The sequence below is a fragment of the Mauremys mutica genome, chromosome 7 (assembly GCF_020497125.1).
Source record: "Mauremys mutica isolate MM-2020 ecotype Southern chromosome 7, ASM2049712v1, whole genome shotgun sequence".
In the NCBI taxonomy this organism is placed as follows: domain Eukaryota; kingdom Metazoa; phylum Chordata; order Testudines; family Geoemydidae; genus Mauremys; species Mauremys mutica.
In genome coordinates this window covers 61,601,322-61,626,706 of record NC_059078.1, presented here as the reverse complement: position 1 = coordinate 61,626,706, position 25,385 = coordinate 61,601,322, and the positions used below count along the sequence as shown (strand labels likewise).

The 25,385-nt window shown below is 47.0% G+C and overlaps 1 protein-coding gene across 3 annotated transcripts in view; it reads right to left on the bottom strand.

Moving 5' to 3' along the window:
* Nucleotides 1-25,385, bottom strand: part of WDFY4 (WDFY family member 4) — a 285,705-nt gene that overhangs the window by 80,684 nt on the left and 179,636 nt on the right. For all 3 annotated transcript variants that reach the window (XM_045025801.1, XM_045025800.1, XM_045025802.1), the window contains 4 exons: nucleotides 16,259-16,336; nucleotides 14,978-15,181; nucleotides 11,850-11,886; nucleotides 10,039-10,205 (listed from right to left, as the gene is read on the bottom strand). In XM_045025801.1, the coding sequence (XP_044881736.1) occupies nucleotides 10,039-10,205; nucleotides 11,850-11,886; nucleotides 14,978-15,181; nucleotides 16,259-16,336 (486 nt within the window). The remainder of the gene's footprint in view (nucleotides 1-10,038; nucleotides 10,206-11,849; nucleotides 11,887-14,977; nucleotides 15,182-16,258; nucleotides 16,337-25,385) is intronic.

Sequence of the window (25,385 nt, the reverse complement as noted above, 5' to 3'; positions counted from 1 at the left end):
AGGCTTTCTGTATGCTCAAGATTTGAGTCTTAATTACCATTCCACAGTGATGCTGGTACAGCTATGTCCAGTGAGTAAATATGTTACTGATTTAGTTATGTTGGTAAAAAAAACCTAGTGTGGCTACAGTTATACCAGTATAAAGGTGCACTGTATCCGAATAGTTTATTCTCCCTTCTATACTGGAGTAGCTATACAGGTGTAGGTCACCTTTACACCAGTATAATTGCATCCACACTCAGGCCTGGTCTACACTAGGACTTTATGTCGAATTTAGCAGTGTTAATTCGACTTAACCGTGCACCCGTCCACACCAGGAAGCTAATTAGTTCGACCTAGAGGGCTCTTTAGTTCGAATTCTGTACTCCTCCCCGACGAGGGGAGTAGCGCTAAATTCGACATGGCTATGTCGAATTAGGCTATGTGTGGACGGAAATAGACCTTAGTAGCTCCGGGAGCTATCCCACAGTGCACCACTCTGTTGACGCTCTGGACAGCAGTCCGAGCTTGGATGTTCTGACCAGCCACACAGGAAATGCCCAGGGAAAATTTGACACGCTCCGGCGCCTTGTGGATGTTCTGCAGGACCGCAGGCAGGAGGACAGAGCCCCCCTGCACTGTATCTGCAACCGCCCTCCCCCGCCATAAAGTCCCAAACCCCCCTCACCCAAAGTAACAAGAAGGAGGGGCGACAGGGGCCGTGAAAACTGTCACTGCACCCCTGCAGAGTGCACAAATACAAGAAGGCTCTCATTCCCTAAATGTTGAGAAGTCCTTCCCTTCCTGGCTCACCGAAGCCCCAATCCCAGTTTCATCCCCTAACTGTGTAGTTGATTATTAAAAGTAGTTTGCTGTTAATTACTATTTCCGTCAAGTTTTTCTACAGAAGACTGTCTGTGAAGGGGGGGGGGGGGAAGGGGGTTGTTAATTGCATAGGACAGTCACCTTTACCAGGGTACAGACACGGGGGCAGGATCAACAGCAGGTCACACACACAGTGCAGTCAGAGGCACCCTGGTCGGTCTGGGAGGTGTTTTCCATGTTCTGTGTGAGTGGGGGGTACGTGACTTTGTGGCATGGGAGGGTGGTTACAGAACTTATGCAGCGGTCCTTGTCCCGGACCACAGAGCCACGCAGCAGGGGCCTCTGTAACCGTCCTTCCCCGCCACAAGGTCACATAGCCCCCGCACACAGAGTCCCAAAAAGGAGGGATGGCAGGCTCCATTGAAACAACCAGTCTGGCACTGCAGACCCCTCTAGGAGCAGGAGCCTATCATTCCTCGAGTGTAGAAGCGGTGTTAACATCACTGCACACCCTACCCACCACAGTCTGCGTCCCTGTTTCAACCCTTTAATGCAAATTCATTAATAAATAAAACATTGTTAATTAACAATGTTCCATTAACTTTATTTTTAAACGTGTGTTGGAAGGAGGGAAACGTGGTGAACGGGGTATGTAACCGCAGAAGAAAGTCAACAGTAACTGAAGCAGGGGCAGGTTCAGCTTCTCTGTAAAGAAACTGAACAGTCACAGGTTACCCTGCTCCCTGAGGAACCTAGCTTTCAAAGCCTCTCGGATGCACAGCGCTTCCCGCTGGGCTCTTCTAATTGCACGGCTGTCTGGCTGAGCATAATCAGCAGCCAGGCGATTTGCCTCAACCTCCCATCCTGCCATAAAGGTCTCCCCCTTGCTCTCACAGAGATTGTGGAGCACACAGCAAACTGCAATAACAATGGGGATATTGGTTTCGCTGAGATCCGAGCGAGTCAGTAAGCTCCTCCATCTCCCCTTGAGACGTCCGAAAGCACGTTGAATGATGACAGTTACCCAAGACCACCCTCGACACATTTTTCCCCCCAGCATGCATTGTGGGGAAATCCCAGAATTCAAATGGGCAGCGGGGACTGCGGGAACTGTGGGATAGCTTCCCACAGTGCACCGCTTCCAATGTCGATGCTTGCCCCCTTAGTGTGGACTCACAAAGTCGAATTAGTGTCCTTAGTGTGGACACACAAATTCGACTTTGTAAGGTCGATTCCACAAATTCGAATTAAGTTAAATCGAACTAATCTGGTAGTGTAGACATACCCTCAGGGATATACCAGAATGACCACACTGGTATAGTTAAGTGGTATAACCAGGGCCATCCCAAGCCATTTGGGTGCCCTATGCAGTCCCCCCATGGGGGGGCTGTGTGGGGTCCCAGGCCTCCGCGGGGGGGGGGGGAACTGCTCCCCCCCACCAGGGTCTAGGCTGCACTCAAGGCCTGCGGGGCCCAGGAGGCAGGAGCTGTTGGGGGCCACTTTGCGGGGCCCCACAGGCCCAGTGTGACCCAGAGGATTAGCGGAGGGCCGGGAGCAGCCCACTCCATTTTCCTCGCCCCGGCCCTGTGTCGCTTTGGGGAGGGGACTTGGGGGAAGGTGCCCCCCCACACACACTCACCGTGGTGCTTCGCTTCCCGCCACTGGTGAGTGAGGGGGGCAGTCCTTTCCCCAACCCCACACTCACCAGCGGCGGGAAGTGAAGCCACGTGGCTGGGAGCTGGCAGAGTAGAGCAGGATGGGGCCGAGTTGCTCCGCTTCCCACTGCTGCTGGTGAGTGTGGGGTCACTGGGGGAACAGGTAGAATGGGGGTGGGCTGAGGGTGAAGCAGGGGGGAAGACTAAGAGGCGGGGCGGAGGGAGTTGTCTAGGGCCCCACACCCTTCTAGGGACGGCCTTGCCCCTTGCAGTGGGCAGCCAGTCAAGAGATAGGGCTGGTCGCTGGAGCTGGTTCTGCCATGTATGGAGCATGCAGCTGCCTAGGGCACCATGAAATTTGGGGTAATTTGGTGCCCTAGGCAGCTGCATATTCTGTGTATGCCTAGGGATGGCCCTGGGTATAACTTTCTAGTGCAGACAAGACAGAGGGAGAGGTGGGAAGCAGCATGCTGGCGGAGCACAGGGGAGAAGCTGCAACTGGTGTTGGTCAGAGTTGGGGGGTGTGACAGGCATGGGACAGGAGGATATGCCAGCAGGGGTCATCAGCTGCAAAACCGGCCTAGGAGGATCTGAGCAACAGCGTTAAAAGGGTTGGAAGAGTGCTCCCTCAAGAGTGCTCCATCCCATGGCCTTGACATAGCCCTGTGGGCAACATGGGGTTAATAACAGAGCTCCAGGTGAGTCTAGTTACAAACTGATACAATCAGAAGTGTGTGAAGGTGGGGGGCTTGGTCTGCAGAAGATCAGCACAACAGACCTGCCCCAGTGGTTTGCGGCATAGTGGGAATGCCGCAGCTCTATGGCCTCCAAGCTATTCCCAATCTAACTATTCAGAATACCTAGTTGTGATCATGGGGGGGAATGCACCCAATAGTAGGTCCTACTGGTGCTCATGGGGGTGGTTTGGCATGGCCTCTGGAGGGGTCCATTCAAGGTGGGGCTGGGGTGGCAGGGAATCTCTCTCATATGTAGGCTGGTGCTGTGAATAAACAGAAGCACTCTGCCTCTTGCATTGTCAATCCAATACCCATCACCAGCGCTAAATCCACTTCATTTAAAACAACCACTGCCCTCCAGCAAAATATATTTCCATGTTGTTAAAAATAAACAAAGCCCTGGGCTGAGGTATTTCTTCCCAGTCTGAACTCGGAGCAAATTTCATTCCTGCCGAGTAACAAAGATCTGACAATGAAGAAGTGTACCCATTCCTGTACCTACAGGGCCCCAATCTAATGAGGTACCAGCCAACCTGAAATTAACATAGATTAAATAAACTTTCCCCTTTTTTCAGAACAGAATCGAGTTCAGTGGTTGCTAGAATCATTAATCAATGATGCAAAGGTGACATAAAATAATTGAATAATTACCTTCTAAGGTATTGCCTAAAGCAAGGCAACTACAGATTGTTCCGTTCATTCAGACGCAGGAAAGGAATTAAAGCAGATACCATCTAGAGGGTAAAGGGTTTGCTACTTTTTTTTAAAAAATGAATCTATTTGGTAAGGAACTGCCACAAGAAATTTGGCGTTTTAATTTTTTTCATTCCAAATTGGAAGAAAAAGCCAAAAATTTTCAATTTCCAAGGAGACAAAAGGTTTGAAAACAATTTCTTTCAATTCAATCAAAACATTTCATTTTTGACTTTTCAATTTTTTTTATAAAGAGAAGATACATGTCAAATGAAACGTTATTTCAAAATCAAAAATCGAGACATTCCATTCTAAAAACATTGAAACAGGATGTTCTGGAAGTCTCAGAATCCTTCCTTTCAGGTTTGTTTGTTTTTCCAAAATAAAATGTCTAAATGGACACACACCCATAACAAGTATCCATTTCAATGGAACGGCATTTTTCCAACCATCCGCTCACCCAGTTAGGAGCCTAGAGTCAGATAGGCACTCAATGTGATTTTCAATAGCTCCGGAGCAGGTTAGTCTAACTCCCATAGATTTCAATGGGATAATCTGGCCCTGTGAGCCTTTCCCCTCAGCTGCAAGTATGATGCCAAAAAAACAAACAAACAATCACAAAACCATCAGAGCAACAAGTTCTCCACACACCCCACACACAACCACCAGGGGGCAAAACATTTTACAGAGCAAATCCAAATCTCATCTTGTACATTTTCCAAACAGACCTCACTCACCCAGACCCAGAAAGACAGGCTTTGCATTGTGCCCAGAAGGCCAGCAAATTCAGAGGCAGGGAGGTGACTGCCAGGGTTAAGGGCCTCTCCTTCCAGCAGCTCCCTTCCCCTATATGCCAAAGAACTCCAGCTGGAGCACATCAGTTGTGGCAGCATGACATGAGGAAAGGTGCTCTGTCAGTTAAGAAGGTCGTAGGCCATTTAAGGCCCTACTAGCTCCAGACAGTGGTATGTGGCTGCTTCAAGCACCTCGTCTGTCCACCACTAAAGGAAGTGAAATCTATTTGACCCCGTGTTTAGTACTAGGGGCACAGGTCTGAAGTTCATCTGTGTCTGAGCCATCACAAGCACTGGGGTTCAGTCAAATTAATTGCTGCCATGACTCCGGTGAAGTCAATGCAGTTACCCTGGGGAGGGATCTCACCCATGCACACAGTTCTTCCCATTCACCTTGTAACACTGGAGTCCTCGGGAAAGCCCAGGACACAAAATGTAACAGAAGTTCGGTGCTAACGGTTGCTGGGCTCCCTCCCAGCACTGCTCACACATACTAGAACAGAAACCATGGACTGAGGGGGGCATGCTGTCTGGCTTGGCTGACTTCCTAAGCACTGCTCAGTTCTGTTAGGGAAGGTGTTGTACACAGGGTGGAAAAAAAAAACATGTTGCAAAATACATGTAGTTGTGCTTGTCCCACCCAATTCCAAGTCCCACTCCCATATACAGCCATAGAAACCCGAGGCCATGCACTAGCTTTGATTTCTGTGCCTGTATCCAGCCAGCTGAGCCCTTAAATTTCCCCTCCAGCCAGTTCCCTTGACTTCATGCCTCTTAGCCACTCGGTAATAACCTTGGCCACATCCCCTGGGCTAGATGTCTTGCTATCGACTCCTCCTCAGCCTTGACCACTCTTGCTATGAGTAAGACTCATGGGGCTGCTGTGCTAAGAGGCAGGGCTCTCACTTGGGATGGCTGTCCAAGATCGGGGGAGGGGGAGGGGGAGGAGGAGGGAGGAGCTCTGCAGAGATTCAGGGCATAGGAATGGCTCCATAAGCTGCTGCAGTGCTGGAGGGAGAGTCTACAAGGCAAAATGCCACCAGGAGCCACAAGTGGCACCATGGACCATGTCTTGGTGCTCCTCTACATTGTCTTAGCCCTGGCTAGCACGCTGGGCTGGTGAGAATTCCTGTCCAAGCTAGTGAACCCCTGTCCCCTGCGCTATTAGCCTAGCCACACAGACTCCGGCTACCTGCTGTGCACCAGTGCTGGTGGGGGAAGGGTCTCCTGGCTCCCCCTCCAACCCAGTGAGACGCACAAAGGGCCAGCCGTGATTTGACAGTAGAGAAAATAAGCTCATACAACAACTTTGCCCATCTCTAGCTCCTGCTGTCTGAGGATCTCAAAGTACTCTGCACACATTGATTAACACTCAACCCTGCCCTTCCCTGTGATGTGGGTGGCCATCGGTATCCCCATTTTACAGATGAGGAAACTGAGGTAAGGGGCAAGACATGACTCTCTCCAGGCCAGGGACTGAACCTAGGTATCTTCCTTTCCAATTCCCTGCTCTGATCACTAGTCCCGCTTTCTGTCTCCAGTGTACTTCAATACTGTACGAACCCTCCACAGCTGTGTCCCTGTGCTGTGGTAGCTCATAATGGTGCCCCTGTGAAAACTGCCTTTGTCGGTACCACATGGAACTGGCAGGTCCCTGTGACAGGGCTGGTGTAGCTAGGAACACTGGCAGCATCGAAGCATATGCAGACCAGCCCTATTTGCCCCAAGTATCAGTGCCCTCGATGACCTCACGTCAGTTCCCCTCCAGAAGGGATGCCCTGACTGACTAGCTCCTTTTCTACAACTGTGTGTCCAGTTCCCTGATTTCTGCTACCTGCTTCTATTGTTCTTGGCACCTTCAGCTCCCCCTTCAAGGAAGGGCCTGGTGCTTAATCACTGCTAGGCCACAGGCCTCTTGGTAACCAGACACATTACCTGCTGGTGCTTGAATTGCTTATGGTCTCAGGTAACTCGCTGGCAGCTGATGGCTTATTTCCTCCAAAACTCACAATCTCTCCACCAAAGAGAAACCACCCCCTAGATTGTCCTGATCTGTCAGCAAAGCTGTGCTTCTGCTCCTCCTCAGTCTGGGCACACAAACAACATATTAATACCCTGGCACGAGTAGCCAAGGCTTGCCGAGAGCAGGGAAACATTCTGCAGCAGGGGGGCTCAGGCTGCAGATGTGAACCCGACACGTGTACAAGAATCAAATCTCCCCTGCTCATCTGGTGAGCCAGGGTTATTAAAGGGTTGGCCCAGGGAGAATAGGCTGGGGCGTGTTCACATTGTGTTTCTCTTGCATCAACCAAGCAATATGCACAAACACATTTTGCACAACACTCCCTGTTGCGCACACACTTCCTTCTCTCTGAACCATTTTACAAACAGCCTCAGCATACTGTATATACACACACAACCTAACACCCCTGTCCCCAACACACAGCCTTCTCTCACAGCCTTCCTACACAGTCTCAGCATACTGTATATACACACACAGCATAACACCCCCGTCTCCCACACACAGCCTTCTCTCACAGCCAACCTACACACAGCCTCAGCGTACTGTATATACACACTGCCTAATGCTCCGTCCTCCCTACACACCTTGCAGAGAGATTCAGATACACAACACACACATTCCAGCACATTACACACACTTACTCCAACACATAGAAAAACCCTACACTTTGTCCCCCTCCCCACCCCTCTATAACTATAGTGCCAATTTCATCAGTTGTGAGGATGAGACTGTGATCTAACTCCTGGCCCTGGGTAATGAACGCAGCACAATTCCTTCACTGCTCCCTATTGCACTCATAGGGAGCAAGTAATTTTCTGCAACCCTCCAAAGGGTGCAGCTACTCCCTGCTTGTGGGGGGCTCTACTTGCATCAGAGGAAAAGGGAAGTGGGTGCAGCAAAAACATCCCCCATTCACCCACCTCTCCCCCTTCTCTTACTAAGGGGAAAGTGGCCACTGCATTGAGCCTGCTCTCGCCTCCTTGCATTCAGACTCAGTCTCTGCAAGCAGCTCAGAGGGGTGTGTGAGCATTCATGCAGACCTATGCCACCTCCTCCTGTGTGCATCCAAGGGGGGCAGGTGACAATGATGGCACGCAAGACATCTTATTCTTTGGCAGTGCAATATGGCTTTCAGATCAGGTCCCAGCACACAGCAAATGCCTGCCAGCCTAGGGCTAGGTGGATTTGGCATCAGCAGATTGTGTTACTCACCTGCAGCGAGAGCAGCTAAATGCTCTACGAGTGTAATGTCACAGACTTCAGTGATGTCACACACCAGCAGAGAATTTGCTGCTGTGTGTAAAGTGAGGCTGTGTAGTTGACGATGTTACAAAGGTTTCTCTTTGATTATGCCACAGTAACAAAACCATGTAACATTATAAAATACTCAGGTGCTTTCCAGAGCCACTGCAACCCTGCGCTGGAGCAAATCAATCTCCTAGCTGCCAAGGCATCGCAGTGACATCTCTCTGCAATACAGTAAGTAAGCCAGTTCCACTTGCATGGTTAGAGCGCAAACAGCTCATGAGGCAGCCATTTACAAGGCAGGACTGCAGCGTACTAAGTAGCACAGGACAGCTAATGTCACCCCCTGCTGCTTTTTTTAATACTCTGTCAGCTTGGCAATGCAGTGACTGCTGCTGGAGGAAAACGTCTGGCATTTCTGATGGCTTCCCATGGAGTTACATGGAGGAGAGCGAGAGCCTGAAGCCTCCAACTGAGATTAGGACAAGGCATGGAAAACATGTTTTACATTTTCATCCCCTTCCCCTTCTGCTGGGGGTGGGGAATGTTTAATTATGGCACCTCATTGTACCCGGTACCTATAGCTCAAACGGGACAGGGAGGCCAGTGCATTGGAGAGACAGAACATGACTACTGTTTGTTGGGAAAGTGCCATGAAAATCTATACAAAAACATAAAAGCTCTCTCTCTCCCTCTCTCCCGGCCAGCAAATGGAAAATCCCTTCCCACAGACAATTCTGCTGTTTTGAACATTTTTACATCATGAATGAAGATGAAAAGTCAAATCTGATTTTTTTAAGGGGAAGTGATTTCCAGAAAATTCAGTTTCAGAAGAACCAAAATGGAAGGCTGTCATCAACTTCACTTTCCTCAGGGGGGCAGCTGGGGAGCTATAGTTTCAATTGTCTCGATGGAAAATGAGGCTTTTTCAGTAAAACTGAAATGCTCCCCCAGGGAAGTTTTGAAGGTGTGAAAAGAATGTTTTCCATCAGAAAATCATTCCAATGGCAAATTCCCAGCCAATTCTAATCTATATCCATATACAGCCTCCAAAGTGGAACATTTTGATCACAGAGAATGTAAAATAGTATTTTTCATGAGTGGCTTTCACTGTTCGATGGATGCAAGCTGCTGGGTGTCCCACACTGAAGGGGCAAACGCCAGGAGAAGACCCACTAGAAAGCAGCATGTATAGGGCATGGCTACTAAATGTGTACGGTCTCTCGGAACTCCCTGGAAAATGGCTAATCCCTATCTCTTTCCAACAACAAGAACTAGTCCTTCTCTTAGGGGTTGACAATGGCTATCGTGGGAATCATATGATGGGGAGAAGTGAGGGTCTCTGATTGCAGAGGGGGGTAGGTTGGGGCTACTGGGAGGAGCCAATTCTGCCTCATCTGCCCCTTCTCGGGACTCCTCATGTCTAGTGTATGGGCCACACTGCTGGGTCCTGCCCTCTCCCCAGTCCTAGGAGGCATAATGGGGAAGGGCAGCATGGTGAGAGTGGGATCCAGGAGGCACCAGCACTGATGTGGCCAGATGAGGGACACAGGCAGGGAGGGGGCAGGGAGGCTGTGTGTGAGCTCAGAGGGTAGGAGTCTGCTCCAACATGCCTGGGGGAGGAAGAAGGGCAGGGGAGGGCTGGCTGAGGGCATTAAAGGCATCTCCTCTTGGAGCAGCAGAGAAGAGAAGTGACAGGATTTGACCATCATTTCAAACAGCAGTTATGGAAGCAATGACGTGTTCCCTGTACAGAACCGGCATGTCCCAGGGCAGCCGGGGAGCGTGTCAAGTGCAGGACACTGCACTGGGGACTAGGAAAGGTTTCTGGCAGTGAGGAATCAGGGGAGGAATCTTAAAGACCTTGAATGTAGCATGTCAGGAGCGAATGCTGACTTCTCCTATCTCTCAGCTGCTGGACAGTGTCTAGTAAATTGTGGGCATTCCCAGGAATACAAATAAAAGAACAACAACAATGGTGCTATTATAGACTGTTCCCAAGTCCCCTAACACCCACTGTCCATGCCCAGCTCCACCACAAAGTGCCTCCTGCCCCGCAAAGATCTTCCCGGTTTGTCAGGTGGTACCTTTTCACTCTCAGCAAATTCCTGCAGGATAATTTGTCTTTCCACACACAGTTCCAAGAAGTCTTCTGAGTGGAAACTTTCATGTAGGGCAGGGAAGAATGTCAGCTGGTTACAATCCATTCGCATCTCATCCATCTCCCTTTCTGCTCCATTTAGCATCGGCTCTTCTACATCAATATAAAGGAGATCGCAGTTTTAGTGGCAGCCGGATGCCACGAACAGCAACATTAGACTTTCACCCAATCTGTTCTGCCTAGGGAAATGGCATTATTTATTTGCCAACCCCCCCTCCAATGGTTAAACTAGGCAAGAGAGAAGTGAAATCTGTTAATTGCTAGGGAAGGACTAACTAGAAAGTGACCCCAACATTCAACCATAACTCAAAACTGAGCTCCGATAATAGTTGAAGATTGGAAAATACTGAACAAACATGTTTATTTCCATGTTCGTACTAGTTCTGGCTGATTCCAGAAGTACTTAAATAAAATAAAAAAAGAGGCTGCTCAGATGAAACTAGGAAGAAGTGGTAATTGTAATATCCTGGGGACACTCATGGAGCCCAGTGCATGCTGCAACAGAATGTTGGGAGATCAGGTAGTGCTGTGTAGACACTCATGCAGTGCAGACATGATCTGTGTGTATATTATATCCCTTTCCCTTACCCTTCATCTGCCTTCTATATTTAGACTGTAAGCTCCTCAGAGTAGTGGCTATTTAGTACTCTGTACAGTACCTAGCACAAAGGGGCCCTGTTCTCAGTTGGTACCTATATGCCCTATCATAATAACAGTTTCACCAAGCTACACTAAAGGTTTGTCCCAGTGCAGCGACACAGGAAGCTGAACTCCACAGTGTTGGCTAAAATGTATCAAACCAAAAGTTTTTACACCCAAAAATGGACTTTCTTCCTAAAATAAAATTTTCGGTGACTTTTTCATACTATTTCATTTTTCACAATTTTTTTTATCCAAACGTCTTCTGTACTGACTGAAAAAACAAGGCTTGGGGAAAGAAAAAATTGGAAAAAATGTCGACAGTTTAGAAACAAATGAAAGAATGGCTCCATTTTGAACCCAGGGAAACAGAAACAACTTTCAGAATAGCAGCCATGTTAGTCTGTATCCACAAAAAGAACAGGAGTACTTGTGGCACCTTAGAGACTAACACATTTATTTGAGCATAAGCTTTCGTGGGCTACAGCCCACTTAAATTTGTTAGTCTCTAGGGTGCTCAAGTACTCCTGTTCTTTTTGCAGAAAAAACTTTGAAATTATAAAAAAAAGGAGGGGGGGATTTTTAGCCCCATTTTTTCTCCAGCTCTTTGAAAGTCACAATCTCTTATCATTCCCTGAGCCAATTAGTGCCCTGTTAATTTCTTTTCAAATGATGTCTTAAAGGGGTGTCTCATGGCACGCAGCAGAGGATGGAGAAGTAGTGGGTGCAACACAGAAGATGCTGCTGTAGAAGGTAAACATTCAGCAAACAACAGTTAACTGCTGAGCACACATCACTTAAAAGGCAAGTGCTTTCCAGTCCTCTCCATGAGGTGATTTTATGGTAGGTTTTTGGCTTCTTCTTTCTCCCACTGGCCACAAGACAGTAATGAAATCAGCATCTGGTTAAGTGCTATGTGTAATGATACCTTCAATTTTATCCTAAAAAATTCAGATCACTTTACACAGCGGTAGGCTAGACTTGCCACCATATTACAATCCCCAGGCCAAATTCAGACCTGGAGTCGCAACTGCTTACTTCAGCTCAAAGTTTGGACCTACAAGCTCATTTTCTTCTATAGATCAGTTTAAATGTTACCTTGATTTTCTTCTTGAATTGGGGTAGCTTGGGGATCCTGAAAAGAAAACAGCCATCACTAGAATGGAATATGCAGCCTGGCAACATACTCCAACACCAAGCTGTGGCACAGATTGCAGACTCAGAGCTGAGCTGCAAAGAATGCATTGGAGGAGATCCCAAATGAACAAAACAACATAAAAATAAAATTCATGTGCTACAATCAAAGGGGAAAGGCCTCTTCCTAAAAGCAGGACCTCATTGCTGACACCCAAACAGTGCCAATTCCAGGACAAAGTCATATTCTACTCTATGGAAGGTCTGCAGAATTGGAGCGCCATTTGTAAATCACAAAGACTGGAGAAGTGAATATTCGGAGATACTCAGGCTAAGTCCTTCTTCTTCTTGCTAATAGGAGCTGGCGCTCAGATCCTACAGTGATGGTCAGTAACATAAAACAAGATAAAATAGTTGGACTCCTGGCTCAGACTACTCTAATTCCACAAGCAAGACTCATTTGATCACTGGCCAGTTCCAGCAGGACAGTCAGTCTGACGCACTGAAGCCCGTGGTGGCAGAATAACTTTCTCCACATGGGACTTCAGGATACAAAATGCCACCAGGAGGGCGTGCTATAATTCTGGGATACTGCAGAGAGCAAGAAAACCTGTCTATTTGTAAGATCTCACTAGGCAGGAGTGTGCCTAGTGTACCATGAAGGTCAATCATTCCACTGCTACTAAAAATGTAGCAGCCTCTCTAAACCCCCTCAAAAATGGCAAATCTCAATGGGTTTCTGTAGAGAGGTGGAATGGCCTCCCTCTGGATTTGAGCGCGAAGGACCACTACACTCCCCCTGGGGGGCAGAGCCGAACCTGCCCCGCCTCCTCACCAGAAGTACTGGGGGGTGGGGGGAGAGACAGGAAGTATAAAAGAAGGGTCCTGCAGCTCAGTTGAGTGGGAGTCAGGAAAGGAGAAGGATGCCTCCACTTTGCTGTGGCACCTAGGAGCTGAATCTGGGCTCTGCAGCACTCTGCCCCCGGAGGAGACTGACCCTGAGGAGGAGTTGCTGGGACTGCCATCCACTGTGTACCCAGAGGATCCAGCGGACCTGCGGATTACAGAGGTACCAAACCCTAGGGAGGTAGGAAGTAGCCCAGGGGCAGCTGACAACTGTCCGGCTAAGATGCTGGCTGACTGACTCTAGGCGGACCACTCCACCGCTCAGGTCCGCTGACAGCAATTCCGGGCCTCAGAGCAGAACAGTCAATGGGCCCCCTTAGCAAGGGATGGCTGAGGTTTACGATGCTACTTTTTATCCTGTTGATAACACATTAGAACCCAATGTACGTAAGTTGTGGCGTTGCTTGATGTAATTAATTTTTTTTCCAGTTACAGCGCTAGTATTAAACAAATTGTGAGCCTAAATATAAGCTGTAGAATTTGTTGTTATGAATTATATGTTTAAATTAAATAAATACATTATGGAATGAAATTGGAGAGAGTCTAGCAGCGGGCAACGAAAATGATCAGGGGGCTGGGGCACATGACTTATGAGGAGAGGCTAAGAGAACTGGGCTTATTTAGTCTGCAGAAGAGAAGAATGAGGGGGGATTTGATAGCAGCCTTCAACTACCTGGTATGAAATTAATTTTTTATAGGATGTGAAGGTTCACATACAGTACATATGCTATGGAAGAGGAAGCTGAAATAAATCATACAACACAAATTTTTATTGCTAGGAAAAATATTGGACTTTATCTGATCTTGAGAGGAAAAGTCATTTGTATGCATGTGCTGAATGTGGGGCTTTGTATCATTGGACAGAGACCAGCCTTATTGATAGTGATATACTGAACTGCCTGACAACATCATAGCCAAAGATGCTTTCCTGAATATTGTTAGATATTTTAAGATACAAATATGTGAAGTGACAATGGCATTCACTGAAGTGTGTGTGTGTGTGTGTGTGTGTGTGTGTGTGTGTGTGTGTGTGTGTGTGTGTGTGTGTGGTGCTGCGCCTGCGCCAGCTGGTGCTTCCACATGCCCGCCCGCCTGCCTTCACCACCACCGGTACCACCCTGTGCACGTCTAGGAGCCCTGCGGCCCGCCCAGGCAATTTAAAAGGGCTTGGGGCTCCTGGCCACCGCTACTGCAGCAGTGGCCAGGGGGCCCCCATTTGCTCTCCTCCCCCTCACTCCGCCCCCATTGGTGGGCCTGCCGCCACTGTGAGGGCCCTGGGCTGGGACACAGTGGAGTCGGGCGAGCCCGCGTCCTCCTACCCCTTCCATCCCACTCCTGAGGTGGCAGCATCCCCACCCTAGGCCAGGAGGCCTGTGTAAGTCTGCCGCCCATCATGCTAGGACACTAGACTGTGTGTACGCTCACCCCTATCTGAGCCCCTAGACTGCATGTTTGCTGGCTGCCTTAAGCCTACAAGCTGAGGCTAAAGCCTGCTCCCTGCTGGGCTCCGCCCCAAAGGGCAAGAACCTGAACTCTTAATTGTTTTCCACCCCAACCAAGAGGCTGCAGGCTAAAGACTGCTCACTGCCTCGCCCCGCCCACAGGGGCAAGAGGACTAGACTGTTCCTGCTGGTTTACCCCTGCTAGGGGGCTACCAAACTACAGACTGTGTGTGGCTTGACCCCGGCTGCGAGGCCTGAGCCCAAAGGTTATTGCCTAATACAGTGAGGCGGAGTGGCCTCCCTCCCCACTTGAGAGCAAGGGACCACTACAGTTTCCAACCTCGAGGACCATGGCCCAGCGAGTCAAGACAATGGGATTAGGAAAGGAGAACAAGTTGAGGGGAGAGGATTAGAAAGCCACATGCACAGGGTGTTATTTGTGGGTTATTCCAGTGGGAAAGGAAGGATAGAGAATTTGCACACCGCATCCAAAAGCTTATAATAATAAATAATAATTGGAGATATACCTATCTCCTAGAACTGGAAGGGACCTCGAGTCCAGCCCCCTGCCTTCACTAGCAGGACCAAGTACTGATTTTTGCCCCAGATCCCTAAGTGGCCCCCTCAAGGACTGAACTCACAACCCTGGGTTTAGCAGGCCAATGCTCAAACCACTGAGCTATAATAAATTATTTATTATTATAAGGATAGAGAATTTGCACACCGCATCCAAAAGCTTGTTACCTCGCTCCTCATTCGCATCACTGCCCCATGGGCCCTCTCACACCGAATCCTCTTCCGCATCCGTGCAGGCCCCTCATACCCATCGAGACACCACCGTGGGGCTGACAGCCCTGATACGGCTCCCCACGGGCCCCCTCTGTTGAACAGCTGCTCCTCCAGTGTGGCCCAGTCTTTCGCCGCTTTGCTGTAACCACACTGCAGCATCTGTAGGAAAGAATCACTTGCATCACTCCATCACACTCCACTTTCCCAGACCACCCTCAGCTGTTCGAGCTCTGTGATCTCAATGGATCCAATGACCCTGATGAGTCAGGACAGGGATGGAACCCTCCATGGAAACCCCAGGCATGGCAGGAAGGAGTGCTGCCAGTCCAGCAGATAGTGATCCTCACTGAACTCTACATGATCAAGTCTAAATATTGGAACTCTTGGAATCACATAGAACCATTTACATTTCACCGAATAGCCATACTAAACCAGATATATTTAACCCACCATTACACAAAGTCACCAGGTAAAATAGGAAACACAAAACTATTTTGCAATAAAATATTAAACAACATGAAATAACAGATATTGACTTCATCTGAAATGAACATCAATGTTTATGCACCTGTGCTTGTCCTGCTCAGTGTGCATCTCCAGTGATGGCAAATGTTGACATTCACCAAAACACAGACAGGATCCATACTGTTACAAACATTCTGAATGTCTCATCAGAAATAGGGGGAAATCTCTCCATTGTGGCCTGAATTGAAGTATACCTGGGTTGGGTTTTCTTTTAAAACTACCATTCTGAACGGGAGATGAGATTAGAATTCCAGGGCATAAAGCACTTACTGAGCTCTGATGAACCAATCGGGAAGTAAAGAGTTGCATGCGGGATTTAACTGGCTGTAAGGCTGAGTTCCATGAAAACTATTATTGACTGCTGAAGAGCCAAATCTGGAGTAGTCTTTAAAATACTCAGTGGAAATCAAGAGTACCTGAGGACAGACCTGGGGATAGACAGACCTGGGGACGTGCAATCTGATTGGTGATTGATGCTACTCCACAGTACTGTTACTCACACAGGAGGTAAATAGAAAATTACTGACTCCTCACATGACTGTTTTCAGCCAGTCATGAGCCAGAATTTTTCACCATACACTCTGCAGGCTGTATATACAGTAGGGACAACATCTCACTTCTGACACAACATTGCATTGCCAGGGCAGTCTGAGAAGTTAAAAAATGTCATTTTCACGATAGAAACGAACTATGAGATCTTCAATCCCTTACCTGTACATAATCTTTGTGCAAAGATGCGTACAGCTCCTGCCCACTCCTTCTGTACTTTTCCATACACGACACAAAGCCCTGGAGGAAACACCAGAAGACATTGCAATGCTCAGCAACAGGCACTGCATGCACAGGTTTGGTGATGGGTCAGAAGCAGAGTTAAGCAACTGTTGGTCACTCGGGGTTTTATGAGTGGGTTTGGGGAACTCTCCAGAAAGAAGAATGATGAGGTGATGACTGGAGTTCTTCTGTTTACAGCCCATGAGAGAAGAGCAATGAAAAGACCCCTGAGAGGGAGCTCAATATATCCATGAACTCAACACATGTGTTGGCACTGGAATTATTTAGGAGGAGAAAGAAAGTAAAGCAAATAAGGCAACATTTATACACAAAACAGTATTCAGGCTTCCTTTGTTTAAATGGGAGAGATAACAGCACAGGAATAGTGCAAGATTAGTAATATTTTTTCTATTCCTGCAGCACTGAGAAACCCCAGCTGAGGTTAAGGCCCCAACATGCTAGGTGCTGTATATCCACCTAGTAAGAGACAGTTCCTGACCCAAATAGTTTACAGTCTAAATAGATGGGACAGATAAAGGAAAGATTATTATCCCCACTTTACAGATGGCCAATTGAGAGTTTAAGGACAATAGTTGGGAAAGTGCCCAAGTGATTTAGGAGCCTCCATCTATTCCTCAAAAGTGATTTAGGAAAGCAGGAGCCCAAGTGTCATTGATAGTCAACAGCACTCAGATTCCTAAATCACTTCTGAATATGGGACTTGGACTCCTAAGTCACTTAGGTGCTTTTGAAAATTTAACACTTAGTGGTATGTCTACACTGCCCTGGAAAGCAGGAGTCAGGCTCTAACCCACCCCCTTAGCAGGGTCTTCTGAGGTGGGTCCTGAATACTTCCTGGCCTGAGTCAAACTGATTGGTGTGTGGACGGAAACGGGGCTTGGACTCAAACCTGAGCTAGAGAAGTGTAGACATAGCCTAAGTGACTTTCCCAAGGTCACATAGGAGATGTGTGGCAGAGCTGGGAATGGAACCACAGCTGTTGTGTCTCACTCCAGCACTACACCCTCAAGGTCTGCCTCCGTTCCCACAGGCAGGAGGGTTTGGTCTTGTTCAACACAAGAATTAATCTAACACCACCTGTCTATTTCATTGACATTTTTATCTGAATGAGTCTCTCAAACTCAGCAGCTCTGTGCTAGTCCAAGGGAAGTACAGCTGGCAGGGTAGGAGACATGGGTTGCATTCACAACTCAGCCAATAGCTTGCTATGTGACCTTGAGCCCATGCCTATGCACCGGTCTGTGCCTCTGTTTCCCCATCTTCGAAATGAGGACAAGAATCTGGACCTCACAGGAAGTTATGAGGCTAAATTCATTAATGTTTGTGAAGCGTTACAAGATTCTCAGGGGTAAGGGGTTAGAGAAACATACTGGGCCAGATTCTGGGCGCACTTGCACCAGTGTAAATCATAGATCCATAGATTTTGAGGCCAAAAGAGACCATGTGATCATCTGTGTAACACAGGCCACAGAATTTCATCCAGCAATTCCTGTTTGAGTTAAAACTTCACTTTTAGGGAGCTCTCCAATCAGGAGCAACACCATCCAATGCCATGCAATTATGCAGCAGGAAAACTGGTGTCATGTGGGAGCAGAATCAAGCCTGAAGTATTCATCATCATTATTAGAACCCCTCAAACTTTTGCAGTAAACTCCAAGCAAATCCAAACTTTCTGCTTTGAAATGGCAGGTTTAGCCTTTTGGCTGCCTCTGAACTTCTGGCCCCTAGAAGGGCTGTGACGTGAAAATGCTGCTTCCATGATATTTCTAGCCTGCTGAGAAGCATGTGGGGTCTCATCAGGGAGCAGGCTGAGGAGGTGAAGCAGCGAGGAATCGATGGGTGCTGTGAAGTTACCCGCCCGTTCACGCTAGAGAGCCAGGCTGAGTGCTGTGACTCGTGAGTTCACTCCTTTTCCCACTCAAATGCTAATCGTATGGGCAAATGCCCCTACATGGCCTCAGGCAGGGTAACCCTCCCCACTCCTACACACGCACACACACACACACACACGATTCTCTTGAGGGAGACATAAAACCTTTGCTTGAAAATGGTCCTGGCTGCTCCCTGCTCTAAGTACTAGACGCAACCACCTGCCTTTTGAAGCTAGATGCTCACTTGCTTTAACACCTTCCATGCTGGAAGCTCTTTGGGGCAGGGACTGTCTTTTTGTTTTGTGTTTGTACAGCCCCTGGCACCAAGACATCCTTGTCCTTGACTGGGGCTCCTAGGCACTACCGCAGTACAAATCCAAAATAATAATATGGGTACCTGTGTATACAACAGGTGCCCCAATGTGACAGTTGCACACACGCAGAACAGACAAAGAACTTTTTCCCCTCTTAGCAATTATAGACGGCAACTTGTAGCCAGGAGATCGCTAGACAAGGAGGCCGGGGTTTGCTGAATACCAGAGAAGTATCACAGGCCATGGTTTCTTTGACAGATTGCTGGGGCTGACTGGAAAAGATCTCAGAAGTGCAGGGCAAGGTGAGGAGAGCACTCAAATGTATTGAGCACAGGAGAATACGATCCTCTGGCAAACTGGAAGAGCAGAGTGCCCTGCTGCCGGGAAGGCACTGAATGCACAGGTGGCGCTAAGGAGTGCTCCTTTCAGCCATCTCCTATAAATAAACCACTGACTGCAGAAAGCCCCACTACCACGCAAAGACCTCCGTCCCACCAGAACCGAGACACTGTGCTCTTCCAGGGGTCAGGGAGGTCAGATTGCTCTGAGCCCAGGCACTGAGGTGAGCATGCTAATCCCAGCCCTTCTCAACCCAAAGCCATGGATCAGATGGGTAACCTTTAAATTCATGGACTCCGTGCCACGCAGGCAGCGATTGCTCAAAGCAAACTGCCTAGCTGCTGCTGGCGCTGTGCTATAATTGAGTTAACACACAAGGTCTATGTGGTGCCGATTGCTGCTGGCAGAGAACCAGCTCCGTCCCCCTGCCGCGAAGTCCCATTTAGTGGTGTTTCCCCGCAGGAAGCTCCTGTTTTACACTGATGGAAGCCATTACATTTTGTTTGTGTGAAGCATCATTAAACCTGTAATCACAGTTGCGGCCTCACAAAACTAGTCCATAAATTCATATAAAACTCTCATAAAGACTGACCTATATAGCAATCGCTTTCCCACGTTGCCGAGCTGGGCCCAGGGCAAAAGGGGGAACTCAGGTCCCAGCTTTACAGAAATACGGCAAAAACCACACAGATCAGACAAGAACCTCCTTTATGTGCCAGCAACAGTCAGAGACCCCCAGAGTTCTGAAAGGCCAGACCAGGTCAGTGACCCAACGGCGGCCATTTCAAAGCAGTCCCTGTTGGGCGTTTCAGCGATGGTCCATCGCCCTCAGAGGTCTGCTCCAGGACGCCCACTGATTTCCCTGGGCTCTGGACAAGGCTCCAGCCTCGCAGGGTTTAGGTATGCTTTGGAGCTGGCAGGGCTTAGGTGTCTTTAAGCTGACTCCGAGGGAAGAAGGGTTCTTCTAGCAACCACTTGTGGTCAGCTGGGGACTGGTATTGAAGATGTATCCAACCAGAACCATCAATCCTGGAGCAAACCCCAGAGGATAACCACCACAAGACAAGCATGTGGTCACAAAATTAGAAGAATGGTAAAAAAAACAAAAATCTAGGAGGTTAATGGGGGAATAAAATTAATGCATCAGAGATGTACCCAGCAAAAGAAAGGGTAACTCCTAGGCACTGTGATAATATAAACAATAATATTAAACAGATATCTAGATATCTGATTACTATTTCTCCAATACTCTGACCAAAACCAATTACATCTGGCCATGTTTTAGGAATATTAATAACTATACCAGGCTTGCTGTTGTCCGCTATTGAGTAAAGACAATGGTTTTCCAGTTTAAAAAATCCCCAGAAATAATGTGTCCTGAACGGGATAAGGAGGTTTATCTTTTAACATAACACCCTGGCCGGTGGATAAACACAATGGTGTTGTTGTATCATAACTGGCTAAAACTAGAAGTGATCAATTAGTTTTTGTCATTGTTAATATTGAATTGTCGGTATTTGGATGGTAATAGTTTAAGATAAGGCTGTCACATGCATGAGTTGATACAGGACTCACGGGGCCAAAGTCTCTAACCTGTGTTATGCAGGAGGTCAGACTAGATGATCACGGCAGTCCCTTATGCCCTTAACATGAAGGAAGTCCCATTTAGGGCTTCTCTACGTCAACATTTAGTTTGTGGCAAACTGGGGTGTGAATCTACCCTGCACTAGCGCACTTTGATCTAGCTCTCTTTGCAACAGGACTAGATCAAGGCACAGTAACAAACTGTTAATGCGCATCAGCAGAGTCCACCTGGATAGTCAGTGCATAGCAAGCTAAAGTGGGGTAGATTCCCACCACAGCTTGCTGAAAACTAAACGTTTGTATTGACAAGCCATTAGACGCCTTCTTCTCATCACTTACAGTACAAGTAGATTCAGGTTATTTTTCTACTCCCGAGTCCTCTGCCAATTTTTGTGGTTTTACAGTACAATTGGGTTTACAATCATATTTTCCTATTTTTAAAAAATGTTTCCCTTCCCCCTTTTGTTGTGCAAAAGGCCCATGCAAACAACAGGGGAAAGTGACTAATGCTGAGGAAAGGGGAAATGGACAGAACACAAAGAACTGGCAAATGCACAACATAAGCAAACTGAAAGAACAGAGACCCATTTCTCCTAGTCTCTGTCAGTGAGAGGAATCGGAGGTACTACTTGTAATAAATGCGCAGCGAGAAGTGTGACTATTAAGTTATCAATATCCTGCTGTGCTGAGCTCGGGAAAGTTTTATATCTGATTTTTATATGATTTTTACACACCATCATAGTCCACAAAAATTCAGTTTTGCCACAAGAAGCTCCTACTGCATGATACAGACACTGCATGGGTGATACACAGCTCTCTCCTAAAGAAACATGAGGTCATTGCAGCTCTGCACGTTGGTGCTTCTTTAGAGGAATTATAGGCCCATAATACAATGATCCCTCTCACACACTGTACGCTCCAAAGCCAGTAGCTCAGGAAAGGGGGGTTACTATCCAGGAGAAGTGCCAAACTGAGAGCCCAAGTGGCTAAGATCCTCTGTCTGGGCTAATTCTGCATGGTGCTGAGTGCTCTGGCCCCGATCCAGCAATGCACACCTTTGCAGATGAGCAGTCCCATTGAAGTTAATGAGACTACTCATGTGCTTAAAGTGAGGCATGTGATTAAGTGCTTTGTTGAATCAGGGCCTCCAACTGCTGATATGTGTCTGCAAATTTAATTATTTTTTCCTTTTTTTTTGGGTGGGGGATAGGGGAATTTATAAAGCAGCTTTCAAGCCACAGCACGTACATACATATAGCAAAAATAATACCTACCTCTTACATAGTGCTTTTCATCAGTGCATCTCAAAGCAACTTTACAACAGAGGTCACCTCCATTTAACAGATGGGGAAACTGAGGCACGAGACAGTGACATGACTTGCCCACAGTCACCCAGCAGGCCAGTGACAGAGACAGGAATAGAATCCATCTCTCTCGAGTCCCAATCCAGTGCTATAATGCTAGGTCCACTTCCCCTCAGGCAGCATAACGATCGCTAGGGTAGAATTTGGCATCTAGCCAGAACATTTAACAACAGTGCTGGAGGGAGTTGTTTTAGTCAAAATTCCAGGAAAACCCTTGGTTTTATGAAAAGTAGGAGGGGAGATTTAATATCCACAAAGAGTAGAGAGGACTTTAGTCATTTGAAAGAGGTCTCATGTCTCAACTCATCTACTAGGTAAGCAAAAGAGCTGGTGGAATTTTTGTTTTCCTTTGGAAAATTTTAGCAAAAGAAAAAGAAATGTTAATTTTTGTCAAATTTCAGCAGAAAATGTTGACTTTTCATTTGGTTTCTAGCAACCGCACATCAAAAAATTTCAGCCAAAAACTGAAAAAAAGTGTCAAAAACTGCCAAAAACCCAGTTTCCAGTCAAAATGTTTCAGCCTGAAGCGTTTTGGTTCCACTCCCTCCCCCCCAAAAAACTGTCAAAACCCCAATTTTCCATCCAAAGGAACAAAGTTTCAGCAGAAGATTTTCAGCCGAAGATTTTCAGCCAGCTTTAGTAAAAAGCTGTTAAGATTAAGTTAAACTAGCCACCGTTGGAACTGTTTTGCCCACCCATAACTCGAGAGAGGATATCAAGGCAGCTTTAACTTGAGAAAGACAAGGTAGGTGAGATAACGTCTTTTATTAGCCTGACTTTTGATGATGAAACTGACAAGCTTTCAATCTCCTGACATCACCATCTTGTCTCTCTCATATCCTGGGTCCAGCCTGGCTACAACACTGCAAATAACAATGGAAGATATTGTACATAACTTGACCATTGCTATGCCTGAAGCTATTCTAATAGGGCTGATTTGACAGATGTCACGTTCCATATTGCTGGAAGGATCGTCTCTCGTCTGGCTTGTCCTTTTTTTTGCACAGGAAAATTTCCCAATCAGACCATAGATGTGTAAGTAATGCCTATATTTTAAAGAGGACGTGCTTAAATTGGAAGGAAAATTCCTGTCCAGTTCTAGGTGAAATGTTTATGTAAATAGTATTGCCACCAGCCATAGTAGTTTGCACATGGACGTATGATTTTAATATGGAGGTGTGGATAACACGTCCTATCCCATTCTGTTTGGGTTCACATACTATCCTGAGCACACCACCACCTGAGTGCCTTCCAGAACTGCACAAAGTTACACACTGGTGATTACTGAACTGACTCTCTCTTCACTTACACGGGTTTTATCCCTGTGCAATCCTGCTAACTTCAAGGGAGTTATTCCTGATTTACACCAGTGGGAAAGAGAGCAGACTCATGCCCTCTCCGTGCTTTATGATGGTACTGTCACGTGTTTTATATTGGGGGGAAAAATGAAGATGATCCTAGCTGTAGACTTCACAGCCCAGCATCTCTCTCTCTCCACACCCTGATCTGAATAGCACTTCCTCAGGGAAAGCAGCACAGATTTGAGTTGGAGAAATAATGGCAAAGAATATTCTGGCCTTTGATCAGCAGGATTGAAGAGATGAGTACAGATTGCATCGCAGGAGAGAATGATTCCAAAGATACAGGCAAGGGCAGATTTATTGGAAATCATGGAAACTTGGGTGTGACTATGTCAGAATTACTCCCATGATTAACGGGCATTCCTGGAGTATCTCTGAAGTGGATGGGACTATGCATACGAGTAAGGAGCATTCACATAACTGCAATGCAGGATCAGGACCAATGTATTGATTGCTTTGATGGGTCAGGAATTAGTGTATGAAAGGAGGTGATGCTGTTATACTTACAGGAAGGGTTAGTGTCTTGCAATGGATTGGCTTTTAAACGTGTGCACCAATTTATTCTGTTGTTCTATCTGGACTGGGTGGTAGACAGGTTTGTGGGTGGAAAGGCAACAACTGTAGGCAGAGTGACAGCTAGAGCTGAGGTAGCACAAGCATTTCCATTCTAGGGCCCCTGATTCAGGAAAGCACTGTAAGTGTGAACTTAGACTCGCTCATTTCAATGTTAAGGGCTTTAGTGCTTTCCTGATTTGGTTCCCAACAGGACATTTTCAGTTATTCATCATCTCAATCTTTTACTTATAGACTGAAATCCAGCACATTTGGTCTGAGTCTGGGAGTTTTGTGTTTTAAAAGTGTGAGGAGAAACTGTTCAGCCATTTTCCAGAATGAAACAAGGAAAAATACACTCACTACCCACACCATTATAAAAACTGGGATTTTTCTGAACAGCTTTAGCTTGGTCCCTACATCACAGGGATGTCTCCTACTAGTCTGGGAAACTGTTGTGCTTTTTCAAAGTTAGAAGAATTTAAAAAGACTTTGAGCGTATGCACTGATTTTTGTAACACATGCAACGCGTGTGCTTTCAGTGTTCGACAGTCTCTGTGCCTGCTTTAGGGACTACTATCATAATGATCATTTATTACTTGTATTTCCATAGCCCCTAGAAGCCAGTCATGCTAGGCACTGTACAGACACAGAACAAAAAGTCAGTCCTGACATCAAAAAGTCCTTACAAGTAACAAACATACAAAACCTAGAACTATATCATGGACAATTCACTTGCAAAAGAAAGGGTCTGAATTCTTCCATGGACAGCTCAAGTGGCTCTATCACTCAGTCTAACCTCAGTGAAGGATGGATAGTTTCCCCCATTTTACAGACAGAGAAACCGAGGCACCAAGATTTGTGGTAGCAGGGGAAATAGATTGCTGAAGTCCTGACACCCGGTCCTCTGCTCTAACCAATAGGCCATATTTAAGTCTTGTGATCAGATTTCTTTTCTAGTGACTTGCTGGGACAGAGAAGCGAGATGTTCACTTCATAGCAAAGGGCGCATTCTATTATTCATCAGGTTACAAATGTCAAGCTAAAGGAAAGGACGGTTTCTTTTAGTACAAAAAGAGAGTTCCTTGCCCTTTTTCACTAGCAGACACTGAGAGCTGTTGGCACACTCTTATTAATCACAACACTGTCATCACTACATATATGTGATTGCACATTACATAGCCAAAACTCATTTAGCTTTTCAACAGACTGTAGCTCCAGCAGCTAAGTGCTGCATGTAAGCCTTGTGCCTCGACCCTCTAGGAGGCTAATGTATACTGCCAACTGCTCTTAAGGATCATGGACAGATTCCTGGCATCACCAGTTGGTTGGGGAATAGCAAACTTAATGAGAAAGAGCCCCACATTTCAATTAACCAGATACACAAAGGTGGCTTTGCAGAGGAAAAACCAGAAGTAGGGTGTTTGTGTCTGACCTTACAGAACAGAACTCCATAGCATACTGCACAGCTAAATGTGCACAGCCTGGAAGCAGCATTGACTTTATAGCAATAAAAATATTACCTAGGAAATTAACACAAGTAGAAGTAGGCTATCTTGTAGTAGGCAGAGAACAAGCCTGGGGAATGGGACACCTGGGTCCTCTAGTCCTGGCTCTGACTTCTTGTGTGAATTTGGACAGGTCACTCAACCACCTTGTGC